This window comes from Megalobrama amblycephala, linkage group LG10, assembly GCF_018812025.1.
Source record: "Megalobrama amblycephala isolate DHTTF-2021 linkage group LG10, ASM1881202v1, whole genome shotgun sequence".
Taxonomy (NCBI): Eukaryota; Metazoa; Chordata; class Actinopteri; order Cypriniformes; family Xenocyprididae; genus Megalobrama; species Megalobrama amblycephala.
The window spans coordinates 8,398,833-8,412,665 of NC_063053.1; the positions used below are offsets into that span (position 1 = coordinate 8,398,833).

At 37.9% G+C, this 13,833-nt stretch overlaps 1 protein-coding gene across 25 annotated transcripts in view; it reads right to left on the minus strand.

Annotated features, from left to right (window-relative positions):
• Nucleotides 1-13,833, minus strand: part of kcnma1a (potassium large conductance calcium-activated channel, subfamily M, alpha member 1a) — a 214,760-nt gene that overhangs the window by 82,995 nt on the left and 117,932 nt on the right. For all 25 annotated transcript variants that reach the window (XM_048204318.1, XM_048204313.1, XM_048204309.1 and 22 more), the window contains exon 6: nt 381-456. In XM_048204318.1, the coding sequence (XP_048060275.1) occupies nt 381-456 (76 nt within the window). The remainder of the gene's footprint in view (nt 1-380; nt 457-13,833) is intronic.

Genomic DNA, 13,833 nt, shown 5'->3' on the forward strand with positions numbered 1-13,833 from the left:
CCACTTCCTTTCTGATTCATTGACATTTTTTACGAAATACCACGAGATGTCAGGAGGCGCTCATCTGTCATGTGTGTGACAGCCTGCCGGAGGAGGAATCAATCAGGGGTCTGTCTGCTTCATACTCTTGCATTCATCAGGCTGGACGGCGGCCCTGTTCTCATACCTACAGCACACTAAATGCACACACATTGGGGGACTAAAGTAAAACATTCTGCTCAGCTACGAGCCCTGCAGACTTCTGGGTCAAAGCTGCAGAGCAGCGTGGTAAGACATGGAAGGGACACCAGAGATCCTACAGACTGTGTGTGTTGATGCCAGCGGAGTGGAGCTTTTGAAACTGAGAGTGAGAGAGGTGCGTGATATGTTGTCGGCCTTACCTTGTCTTTAAGATATTCAAAAACTGTAAAATTTCTGAGAATTGTATCAATCTCAAGGCTCTTAGAAACCTCAGACCTGCAAGAGAAGAGAAAAGCAGAAAAGAATGAATAAAAAAAGTGTTATTGTAAAGCAATCTGAATGTTCAGAATGGAACACCAGCTTATGGCATACTAGATTGTACATCGGTTTTTTAAAGATCCCATGATTGGCTTGAACGGACATTGTCATACCGTATTACACACATTTATCATCACACAAATAAAGTTATTTTAAAACGACTACATTTTAGCAGCTCAGTCAAATAATGAGTCACAAATAAAACAAAGATTTTCAGTCCATTTATTCTTCTGGAAAGGGAAGGTCACGCACATTGCATTGTGAGTTACAATAATCCATGCAGTGCACTCAGCATTCTAGTAAATATAATAGTTGGTTCAGATATTTTCTGCATATTGTGCAAATACTGCATTCCTAGTAAAAGTAGTATGGTAATTTGCCATTCCTAACAAATGTGAAAGACAAAGAAGAGCCATGGAACAATCACACCAGTGTGTGTGTGTGTGCGTGCGTGTGTATCAGGTAGCAGCTTAGACAACAACATCACCTGCTTCAGCAGACTTCTTACATAAACAGCATTTTTGTCCTGCTTTCAGCCTCAAAAACATCCTCTATTCAGAAGCACATCGCAACGTCTTAGCTTTGCTCATGCTGAATTTGTATTAAAGCTGAACTCAGTAAGATTTGCGAAGCTCCCCCTACAGGTTCCTTCAGTGAATCACACTGTCGTAAAGACTCCAAGCGCAGCTCTGGACTACAACGACTACAAAGTTCACCAGTGCAGTAGTTTTGCAAATACAGTACAAGAAATCTCGATGGAGGTGGGTAATTTTCAAAATTGTCTTATAAAGTCATAATATATACATTGTTTTTGAATTACCGTAAAGCATTTTGTCACTCTCGCGTGAACGTGAACATGAGGCGAGACTGTGTCGGGTCGGCGCAGCTCAAATTGCAAGTGCTGTTTTCTGGCGTAGATGTACCAGAGGGGGTTAGTGCTCGCCTCAAACACACCACTACAAGTCAATTAACCATCGTAAAGACTTAGAAAACTATTTATGAAGGTAAAAAAAGTTACTTAGTTCTGCTTTTAAAAAAAAATGCCCCCCTTTTTGAGCCAAAATCATGACTTAGTTGAAGAATGAAGATGGAAGGCAGAATGTTCAGGCAAAATCTGATGTAAACAATGGATTATATATTAACATTTCATGGATTTAACACTATTGTCGACAAAAAGTGTTATTGGAATTTTTTTTCAATGGACTCTTGACTTGAACAATTTGCTTGAGTGTAAAGGATTGGATTCATCTCGCAATCACCATTTTATAATAAAGTCCCGTTTTGATTCTGCATGTTTTCATTTGTATTTCTGATACAAATTACAATATTACTGTTGCTGAAGCATTTCTATCATAAAACAGAAACCGGATACTATTGCTAAACCCATAGACCTTTCAAAAGATATAACATATGTCAACATTTTTAACATTTGTGGACAACTGTTTAAACAAAGATACACACAGTGATGGGAGCCCAAGAGAGGGGATCAGGCAAGCCAACAGGTTAATAAAGTCCTGACAGGATTCACGCTTGCAGAAATATCTGACTTCAAGTTTGAGGTTATCTTCAGCAACAGGAAACAAAAACACCTCAGTAAAATTCTTACAGTCATTAAGTGAAAAATCAAAACAGCACAGTCGCTGCAAATATAGTTTTAAACTAAACAGAAGTTCCCCAGAAAGGATGTCTTACCCCAGTTAGAGAGTACATGGAGGCAGTAAAAAAGAGAGCTCTGACTGTCACTCTCTTTGCCATCTCCTGTCTGGCCTGGGCCCAACTTCACACGGTAACCGTTCTGAAACAGGTCACCACCTGACTTTTTGCGCCGCTGGCTCTCCTGAACGGTTTCCGTGACCAGAGCACCCCGCGGGCCCCGAAACACTAGCAGCTTGCTGGAGATCATGATTCTGAGATCCTGAGAGTTGATTCTGTGATCCTACTCCTTTATAAGTTCAGAAATGTAGAATGTGATGTTTCCTCAGCTTCTAAGATGTGCAACCTCAGATGTACTTGATCAAAACAAATTCAAATTTGAACTCAGAGGAAAAGAAATAACATTCTTGTAGAGCGTGAATGTCAGAATGTGTCTAAGAGACTGTTTAACAATACTAAAACCCCTTCAAGCCTAGACAGTGACACCTGTCACTGGATGAAAATCTGATTGCAGCCACAGTCTCTGACGTATTTGGTCTGATCTTTTCAATATTAAACTCCCACGCACGTAGCTTTCCCTTTGATCCCCTCTCTGTTTAAGTGAGGTGACTAGCTTTAGTATATGCTGAACCCTTCTAGAGATTTAGATCTGTTAAAATGAAAATGAAAAAAAAAAACAATCCTAAATTAATCACGGGGGTTGTATTAGCAGTGACATTTTCTCATGATTTTTAATGCTGTGCAGTAGGATTGTTATGCTAGAAAGATTTCATAGCAATAATTGCTTTCTAAATGAATTGCCATAATCCTGCTGTTGAGCTCATCTGTATTCACTGTACACTACAGGTGTCTTCCTGATATTTTCATGCTGTGTTTCTTTTACTGCGTTCTCTTGCATCTGCAAGAGAAACATCAAAACCTAAGGTCTGCTCCAAAATGCTTAGACAGCACTTTAAAGGGATAGTTCACCCAAAAAATGAAAATTCTGTCCTTATTTAATCAACCTCATGTTGTTCCAAACCTATATGACTGACTTTCTTCTTTGGAACATAAAAGAAGATATTTTGGTATGTTGATAACCAAACAGTTTTGGTGACTACTGACTTTCATTGTATGGAAGAACACTAAGAAAACTAATTTCTCAAAATATCTTTTTGTTGTTGTTGTTCAGCAAGAAAGTACAGTAACTCATACAGGTTTGAAATAACATGAGGGCGAGTAAATGATGGCAAAATTCTTATTTTTGGCTGAATGATTCCTTTAAGGCATCAGGAGTGCTTTGGATACAAAGGCTGTTTCAAAAGTTAGGCTGTTGTCAACATTATGTTGCCTTCTAAGATCTCACTGAACTAATTTTGACAACATTCTAAGGCATCATTGCACGTATTCTTTCAAGAGAAGATAATCCAAGAATGTACTGTGGCAAGCTCAGTGAAAACAATGAATCCAAGATGGCAGAAAAAAAAAAAGTGTTCAATCCCACCAAGTATCGATATAAATAGTTAAATATAATTTTAAAAACTGACTATTTTACAGAGGATAACATTCATTAACAAAATCAACTTTAGAACTGATAAGTTCAAATTACTTCTGTGAATCAATTCAAAATTATTCAACAACTCAGTCCCACTGTGGATTTTTCTTAAGAGAGAGAAATTATTACTTCTATTCAGCAAAGGATGCATTAAATTGAGCAAAAGTGACTGTAAAGACATTTATATAGTTAAAAAAAGATTTGTTTTTTAAATAATCTTTCAAAAACATTAAAAATTCCTACCCATCCCAAATTTTTTAACAGTAGTGTATTCTTCCTTGTGCTATATTTTCGAGAAATTAGAATGAGACTATTTTAATTCGATATTTTTTTCCTCTGTATTTCTGTTTAATCTGTTTGGCAACTATGGCTGCTTTTTTAAGATGACGATTTGTCTAAAGGAAAGAAAAGACCTAAGAAGGCAGCAAACAACAGATTTAACACTACATTCAGCCAGATTTTCGGTATCTACGTTGTGCATCAGTAATTCCCAATGAACCTTTGGTGAACCTGATAGCATGTTTCTGTCTCAGCAGCTGAAAGGCCTGTGGCACAGGAGGCTGAAGGAACAGGATGCGGGAGAGTAGGCCAGTGCTGTGCACTGAAGCAGGCTTAATGGACATGTGTAGTATGGACAGATGCTCATTCAGACTATTTCATTCACATCTGCAGGCTCACGGACCTGCATGTCACGTGTGTTACAGTCACAAACCACTGGTTCTTTTTCTCAATCAGGGAATACTGGACATGTGTAAAATGGGATAAAGGGCTGCCGGGATTACTCGCCGCTCGTTTCTCCCAGAATGCATCCGCACAAGCATTTGCTGAAGCCTGCCACGTGAGAAAGGGCTCTACATATGAAAGAGGCTTAAAGCACAAATTAGTTTCCTTCACTGATTTTTCTTCCTCTGGTCATGCCATTCATATTCCTAACTGAGAATCTTCTAGTTCCAGTAGTGTGGCACAATACTGCTTCAAACCACCAGATGGCAGTAGTACTTAATATCTACACTCAGGGATGGACTGGGACCATTGATGGTGAGAATCAATCACTGAAAACTTCATCAGAAAACAAATGACTTGGATATGCTACCACTAATTTACTTTGGCAGAAATTAATTTCTTAAAATGAAACAGAGTTACAGAGTATATCAGAAACCGGAATCACTGAGAATGTTACCACTTACATATGCAAGTACTCAACTACTGACATGGTATTAGCAAATACTACTTTCTTACTTGCTTATCATAATCAGGCTCTTATAAAGCATTTGGTACATTGCAACTTAGTTTGTTTAAACCCTGTTGTAAATGTGTCATATGATATATGACATTATGAGATTAAGCATGGAGCAAACAAAAACAGAGTTACACACGGGCCCTCATTTATGAAACAAACGTACAACAGAAAACAGTGTGTACGGTCATTTCCACGCAAAAATGGACATTTATCAATATGGACGTAAGCAGTGACTACGATCAAATCTCACGTCAGGTCTCAGCTCGTGTACACACGTTTTTGAGTCAGCGGGAACTTGCGGGAACTAACCGATCATCAACCATTAAACGACATGATTAAAATGTCAAATTAAAATGTCTTAAAATACCACAAATGTTTTTTTTTTTTCTTTTTAGGGATTTCGCTTTGCATGCGCAAATGGCAACATCGACAGAACATTAAGATTCACACATCATGCACCTGCAATGCAGAGAAAAACAGAATAATATATAAGGAATAAAATAATAGGACTACAAAACATATATATTTCACTGAAATAATTAACAGGTTAACAAAACAAGAGAAAAACTGTGTATCAAGTAGGGCTAGTACAGGCTACGCTCATCAGTTTTCTTTATTTTATTAAAATATTTATCTTTATTTTTTCAATCCAATTGATCTCGTGGGTGCCTCACTCACACACGCAGACACTACATATCAGTTCTAGAGTTGCTAAATTTACATTTCAGCCATTTATCAGCAAACTAAATGCAGAGAAAGTTAACAGTGCTCAGTTTAATGGTCCGCTATTAGGAGTACATCAGTACCAGTCGGCGCGCACAACAGCCAACCAAACAAATTTTTGCGCATGCGAAGGATGGTGTTTTATGTGGATATTGAAACAAGAGTGAAATACAAAGCCTTAGTTTACATTATGAACAGTAGTTCGACAACCAATAAATGTTACATTGCGAATATGGAAATGTTTGGATTCTTCCTGAATGAGAGAGGTAGGTCCTCTTCATGGCCGTGTTAGGTTTCTCTGTGTTGTAAACTAGAGGGCGAGGCTTCTAAAATTTGGGGCGTGACATTTAAATGACGACAGTTTTCAGCCGCCACATTTATCAATGTACGATCAGTCATACAGTTGTGGCCATAATTATTAGCGCCCTTCATAAATATGATCAAAGATGACTCTAAAAATAAATCTGCATTGTTTATCCTTTTGATCTTTAATTTATGAAATTAGCAAAAATCTAACCTTTCATTGAAGGAAAAGAATTGAAAGTGGGGGGAAAATAACATTAAGAAATAAATGTTTTTCTCAAAAACATGTTGCCCACAATTATTAGCACCCCTAGAATTTTTTTATGAGTAAAATATCTCTGAAGTATATTCCCATTCATATTTACATTTTTTTTAGCTCACCGGGGTGATCATGAATATGAAATTGTCCAGCCATGACTTCCTGTTCCACAGGAGTATAAACATGAGGAAACACAAAGGCCAAATTCCCTTAATCATTCATCACAATGAAAAAAAAACAAAGAATATAGTTCTGATGTGCAGCAAATGATTGTCGAGCTTCACAAAATAGAAAGTGGCTGTAAGAAAATAGCTGAAGCATTGAAAATCCCCATTTCCACTATCAGGGCAATGATTAAGAAGTTCCAATCAACTAAAGATGTTACAAATCTGACTGAAAGAGGACATGTGTCTAAATCATCCTGCGCGGTGAGGAGGAAAGTTTGAGTGGCCAAAGACTCTCCAAGGATCACAGCTGGAGAATTGCAGAAATTAGTTGAGTCTTGAATCTCAGAAAGCCTAAAAAAAATTATCAAAAGCACCTACATCCCCACAAGAAAAATCCTCCGCTCTCATCCAGAAACAATCTCCAGCATATTCAGTTGTCAGACAAGACTGGAACTTCAAACAGGACCAGCTTCTATGGTCAGATGAAACTAAAACAAGAGCTTCTTGGCAGCAAACCCACCAGATGGTTTTGGTGCACACATGGATAAAAAGTGCCCAATGCCCACGGTTAAATATACTGCTGGATCTTTAATGTTGTGGGCCTATTTTTGTGCTGGAGGTCCTGGAACTTGTTCAGATATATCGTATCATGGATTCTATCAAATACCAACAGATAAAAAATCAAAACCTGACCACTTCTTCTAGAAATCTTATAATGGGCTGTGGTTGGATCATCCGTCGGGACAATGATCCAAAACAAACATCAAAACCAGCACAAAAATGTGTCACTGAGCACAAAATGAAGCTTCTGACATGGCCATCCCAGTCCCCTGACCTAAACCCTAAAGAAAATGAGTGGAGTGAACTGAAGAGAAGAAGCACCAGCATGGAGCTGGGAATCTGAAGGATCTGGAGAGATTCTGTATGGAGGAATTGTCTCTGATCTCTTGTCAGGTGTTCTCCAAACTCATCAGGCGTTATAGAAGAAGACTCAGAGCTGTTATCTTGGCAAAAGGAGGTTGCAAAAAGTATTGAATAAAAGGGTGCTAATAATTGTGGGCAACGTGTTTTGGAGAAAAAACATTTATTTCATAATGTTATTTCCCCCCCACTTTCAATTCTTTTCCTTCAATGAAAGGTTAGATTTTTGCTAATTTTATAAATTAAAGATCAAAAGGATAAACAATGCAGATTTATTCAGATTTATTCAATGCAGAGTCATCTTTGATAATATTTATGAAGGGAGCTAATAATTCTGGCCACAACTGTACGATAGTATTGCCAGCATACGAAAGTTTGATAAATCACATGTGAGCCATTTCTACGTTAGATTGGTAAATGAGGCCCATGCTGTTCACCTAAAAAGAGGGAAATAAAAAACAAACAAAAAAACCCTCATTTGACTTCAGAGTCATCGCCAAACTATGGGTGACTGACAGCAGGACAACTACAATACTTACACTACCATTCAAAAGTTTGAAGTCAGAAGGATTTTTTTTTTAAATAAGAAATTAATACTTTTATTCAGTGAGGATGAATTAAATATTAAAAGTGACAACAAAGACTTTTACACAGTTACAAAAGATTTCAAATGTATGCTGTTCTTTTCAACTTTTTTTATCAAATAATTATGGGGAGAGGGAATGTATCACAAACTGTTTTTAACACTGATAATAATACAAAATGTTTCTTGATCACCAAATCAGCAAATCAGAATGATTTCTGAAGGATCATGTAATACTGACGACTGCTTCGTCTTCACAGAAATACATCACATTTTATAGCAGCAGCTATTTGCTCTAAGCAGCATTACACCTTCCCCTAACCCTACCCAATAAATACTTTTAATAGCCTATTAGTAAACACTCGTTAGGCAGTTTATTTCCACTTTTAGAACATTATTTTCATTTTTATTGAAAATAAATGTCTTTCTGATGCGATATGTGATGGGAAAATGGAGAAGAGTGATTTCGGCAAAAGGCGGATTCGAACCGTCTATCGTGTTAAAAGCCAGATCTGCAAACCTTACTTGCTACTGCTGCACCACTGAAGACTGGCTAGAATTCTGTGTGTCTGTCTTTAAACGTGAGTGGCCCAACCAGACATTGGTGGGCAGAGCTAGTGTAAACAGTGTTTGCCAACAAGGGACGCTATTTGCACTTAGTGTAAATAGACACTCCATTTAAATATTTTAAGATAGAAAATTGTTCTTTTAAATTGTAATAATATTTCACTATATTAGTGTTTTTTTTACTGTATTTTGATCAAATAAATTCAGCTTTGGAACCCCAAACTTTTGAACAGTAATGTACTTAATACAATTCTAAATTAGAATTTTTCATTTTGTTTGAAAATGGTTTGTAGCTCCAAGCTATAATCACATGACATTCAGGCAAACCCCCTTTCAGAAAAGAAGCACGGAAAAGACTACAGTTCATCATTGAACCATAGCATTTTAATGGCCCTGAAAATAACAATAAAACCTAGAGTGGACCTAGAAATCTCCCTCTATATACGTTTTATACTCCATTAACATGCACAAGATCTCCTCACATAACACACTGTGATTAATGTCTTCTCCTACAGACTGATACAGCTTTTGGAAGAGGACTCACAAGACATCTCCATTTCAGAGTCAAGTACCTGTTGTTAATTGATTGCAAAGATGAAGGAATCTATAAACAGTCTCATGCTAATCCGTATACAACCCTTGTGTTTAAAAATACTCTCCTGTACTGCTTTGAGAAGATTAATTTCTATTTCCCAGAAGAGGGTCTCTGCATACCCTTCAAATTAACAGCACATTCTCCATTGCTTTAATCAAGGTCCAATTTACAGATGAGGAATGATATAGCAAAGGATCACTCTTTGACAGTCTCTACAGCAGATTTAATTATGATCCATCATAGCTTCCTTTACAGGGATGGAGTGGGGGGTCCAGATAACATTAGTTCATTTGGCTTTAGTTTATATGGAACATTTGCAACAGGATTTAAACAAACAACTAGTAGAAGTCTCAATGTACCCAACATTTTATAATTATGATTTGTAGAGTAGGATAGTTATCCTTAGTCCAGAACACACATTTGCTCCCTAGAGCCTGACAAAACTTCAATGTTTATTATGTCGTTTGTTTTCTAAAAGCCCTTTTCGCTGAAATTAATATACCTCTGATCTGCTGTATATCATCATTATGTAACATATGACCACTGTAGTTCCCTCTATTCAGAGTTTGCTAATGGTGTAGGACACGTGGCTGATGTTGCTCCAGATTTCATATGCCAGCTGTTTCATAGTCTTTCATCATGTCTGAGAAATTGTCTCTCATGCTCTTTGGTCTTCGAGATGGCTTTATTCTGCATGACAGGCCCATATCATGTCCCCAAAAGTACCAGGAGCACATTCATTTTGTGTTTCAGATCAATACTTCAGGTATGGTACAGAGAGTGTGCTTTGTCTACTGGAGGGCTATAGCTGAGTTTAACAAGCTTTAGTTTTTAACATTTTCAACAGTATTACATCAATGTACATCAACCTAAATTACACATTTAAATTTATCCATGTGAATTTTCAGCATCATTACTCTAGTCTACCGAGTCACATGATCCTTCAGAAATCATTCTAAGATGCTGATTTGCAGCTCAGGAGACATTTATTATTATCAATGTTGAAAACAGCTAATATTTTTGTGGAAACGATAATAAAAAAAATAGAAAGTTCAAAAGAACATCATTTATTTGAAATAGAAATCTTTTTTAACATTATTATTGTCTTTACTTTTACTTTTGAACAATTTAATGTGCCCTTGCCTACTTAATTTCTTAAATCCTGACTTCAAACTTTTGAACGGTAGTGTACAGTACATACTGCCTTTAAAGCTTAGCATAATTAAGACTTGTTCAAATCTCAATTATTTATTATATATAAAAAATTCATTTGATGTTTCACCACTCATTCAATTGGTTTCATCAGTTGGACTAATGTCAAAAGGAAAACTGAAGCTAAAGTCTAGTTTCTTCCTCTGATTAAAATTCTACATCCCGTAAATGTTTTAATCATGATGCTTCTACAGCATCAGGTGAGTCAATGCTGTTGTGTCAACAGTAGATGACAATGCCTGAAATTGTGGACATCTGTGAAGTTAGGAAACACAAACAAAATTACAAAATTGGTTTGTCTCCAAATCATTATACTCCTAATGGTTTAGAGCTTTTAACGAGTTCAGTGTTCAAACTTCCTCAGCATTTGGACTGTAAAGGCAAGTCAGCGATTGTTTACATATGCAGCTCAGCCAAACAGCTGTTATTAGGCGGATGTTGATAGCAGCTTTTATATGATTTTCATTTAATGGCTCGGTAGGGAGGAACACTATTAAAATTACAGATTTTTTGATGAACTTCTGCTTTTCTAATGCATTATTCAAACAGCACCATGGTAGAAGATGACAGTTCTCTAAAGCTGGCTACTAAAGTACTTAATTATTAACTATGTTTTTTTTTTTTTTTTTGATGTGTTTAATGAAGGATGGTATTCTTTTTACAGTTGTTTTGGAAAGCACTAATGACACAGGTGGTGTAACGGTTATGAACGAGTGTGTGTACATTCAGTAGTCTAAAGCAGAGATGCTTTCCTAACCTCCTGTTTGGTAACAGGATACACAGGCACACACACACACACACACACACCAGTCACTTTACACCGCAGTCGTGTCTCACCTGTTGCTCACCTCAGCTTTGACACAAACATATTGTGATGGAAAATCATTACCATCAGACCGAGGGTGTTTACTCGCCCCACTGGCTATACTCGAAAGTAAGCCTATTACAGGAACATACACTTTCCCTTTCCCAAATCTCACCTTTATTGAAGACCAGTTTAGAGAAGCAAGACCTAAAAAGCTAGTCCAGGCTGGTTTATGTTGGTCAGTGTGCCTCTTGCAGGTTAAGAAACCGGGTAATAACTAGCGGGGCTCGACAGTGTGAGCGTTTCACTCACATTTGCGACTAAAATTATTGTGTGAACTGTAAGAAGTATTAAGAAGGACATGTGCAAATAAAAAAAAGTCCCCAAATGTCCCCAAAATTTCAGTTTTATGAAATCTCAGGTTATTAAAAGTCTTGTGAATTATGCAGTTTCTGTGACACTAGTGGCACCTAGCGGAATTACAAAAATAAATCATTTTGCAAACACCCCGTCCACAATGCAATTCAAACATCACAAACACAAATTTTTTGACATGACACACCACAACTATTTAAGGCTGTTGACACAGTCAAAATAAACATTACAAACTGGTATTTTTGTCTTTCTGAATGGGTGCATGATGATGTTGTATTGAAGTGTCCATTATACTGCATTGCATCGCAATGCCCCATTCGCTTTGATGTGTTCATTCTTCGAATCTTAGAAGGTCTAAACGAAGCGAAATTTGGCTGGCACTTCTGTACCCGAAGCTGAATGTCTTTTCCATGTAATGTGTCAGTCATGGTCCTACACCATCTAAACACTATCTGGCTCCACCTGCTACAGTAGCCACGCCCCAACCTCTCGCAATTGGTTGAGCTGGAAAAAGACTGACAGATCTGAATGAACTGCTCTAAAAAATTTCATGGTGCCTGCGGGGGCTCAATAGCCACTTTTTCACTGTCAGGCCAGTGTGCCGGGCAGGACCAATAGCCTGAATTAGTCCATCAACACCAACAGAGTCACATTGGTGCCGTGACCCGGATGGGAGTGAGGTTTAGGGGGGTGCGTGTAACAGAGGCCAGATAGTAAGAGCTGTGCAGATAAACCTCACTTCCATTGCATCAAGAGGCACACTATCAACTGATGCTAGAGGCTGCGGTCTTTAGCCTTCTTGTTAGCGCGCCCGCCTCCAATGCCGGAGACTGGGGTTCAAGCATAGACTGTAAAAAAATATGGACGTAGTGTCCGTGACGTCACCCATAGAGTTCTGAACAGCAGTTTTGACGCAAAAATCTTAGCAGCACGTGACTGCACGTCACTCCCGGATAACTGAAAATGGGCAAAGAGGCGGGGAGGTGGTTTGAGCTGATGCGACTGGTTGCTGAAACCACGCCCGCCTAGCTCGACGTGACCATGTTAGCAGTCAAAGCCAAGGAACTATCTATCTATCTAAGATACGATCTAAATTATTAATGAAGATAGGTTTTATCATTAGAAAGTTCTAAAGGTTTACTGTCAATCTACGGTGTTTTTTTTTTTTTTTTTTTTTTTTTTTTTTATAGATATAGATGCTCCAACACCAGTGTTGGATGTGCAAATAACAACATGGAAAATCAAATGGGACTTCATACCTTTATAATGAAATAGAGATCGCGAGATGAATCCAATCCGTGGCACTTGGGTAAAATATGAGTGTCCATTGCAAAACAAAAAAACATTTCACATTTCTTCTGAATGATCTGCTCTCTGTCATCGTTCTTCAAGAAATAATGCAATCTGAGCAGCGTTTATGTTGTAAAACTGTATACGATCGTATCTAACAAACAATGAGCCCGTGTCCAAAGTATATTTTTTCAAAATAGTGCAGCAGTTTTAGTTATAATATCCAAGCAGTGCTGTCGGATTTTGATATCCTCCCGCCATTGTCATTGTAGTAAATCTCACAACCAAAACTTTCAGCCAATGCCACGATCCAACAATATGTGTTCTCTTCCGCATGCATGCACATCTACACAGACACACATCAGTCTCGAATATTATGCAGCAAGCCATATTTTATAATTATATAAAATAATCGAGCACAAATACGGCTGAGATGCCAAATTCAGCGGCTGGAATTAGCTGAGGTAAAGTGATGGCTCACAGACAGCAGCGGCATCTACCTGTCACTCAAGTGACCACGCCCTTAATTATGCAGAACTTTAAGGCTTAATATAATTTAAACGAATGAGTTAGAAAAAAATTCACCCCCCTCAGAGTTGTCATGAAGGGCAACATTAGCAGTATAGACCAAAACCACAATTTGAACCAACTTGTAAACATGTTTTTTCTGCTATAAACTTGGCCAATTTAACATGGGACTCAATGAGATTCTGCTCTCTTTTGGAGCCTGTCCCTAGTGGCCAGTCGATGAATCGCAGTTTAAGTCACTTCCGTATTGGCTTCACGAGAGACTGGGGGAGGTTGCCGCTTGGGTTCAAGGCCCTCACAGAGCGGGGCGAGTTAGACCTGAGGGGTTGTATGCCTATAAATAATTACATAACTCAATGCTAATATCTCAGGATAATTAAAGCCCCAAGTCATCTCCCATTCTTGCCATCCTTTCCAGCTTTTTTCACCTAAGCCACACTGTCATTTTTGCAGTTTGTCTAGTTTCCAAGCCATGGCATTTCGTAGCTATTCTTGGGTTTCCCATGACAGAGAGTGACAACAAACCATGGCAGCTTAGCTTAATAATAGTAAAAAAATCTCCTGTTCAAACATTTTCCTT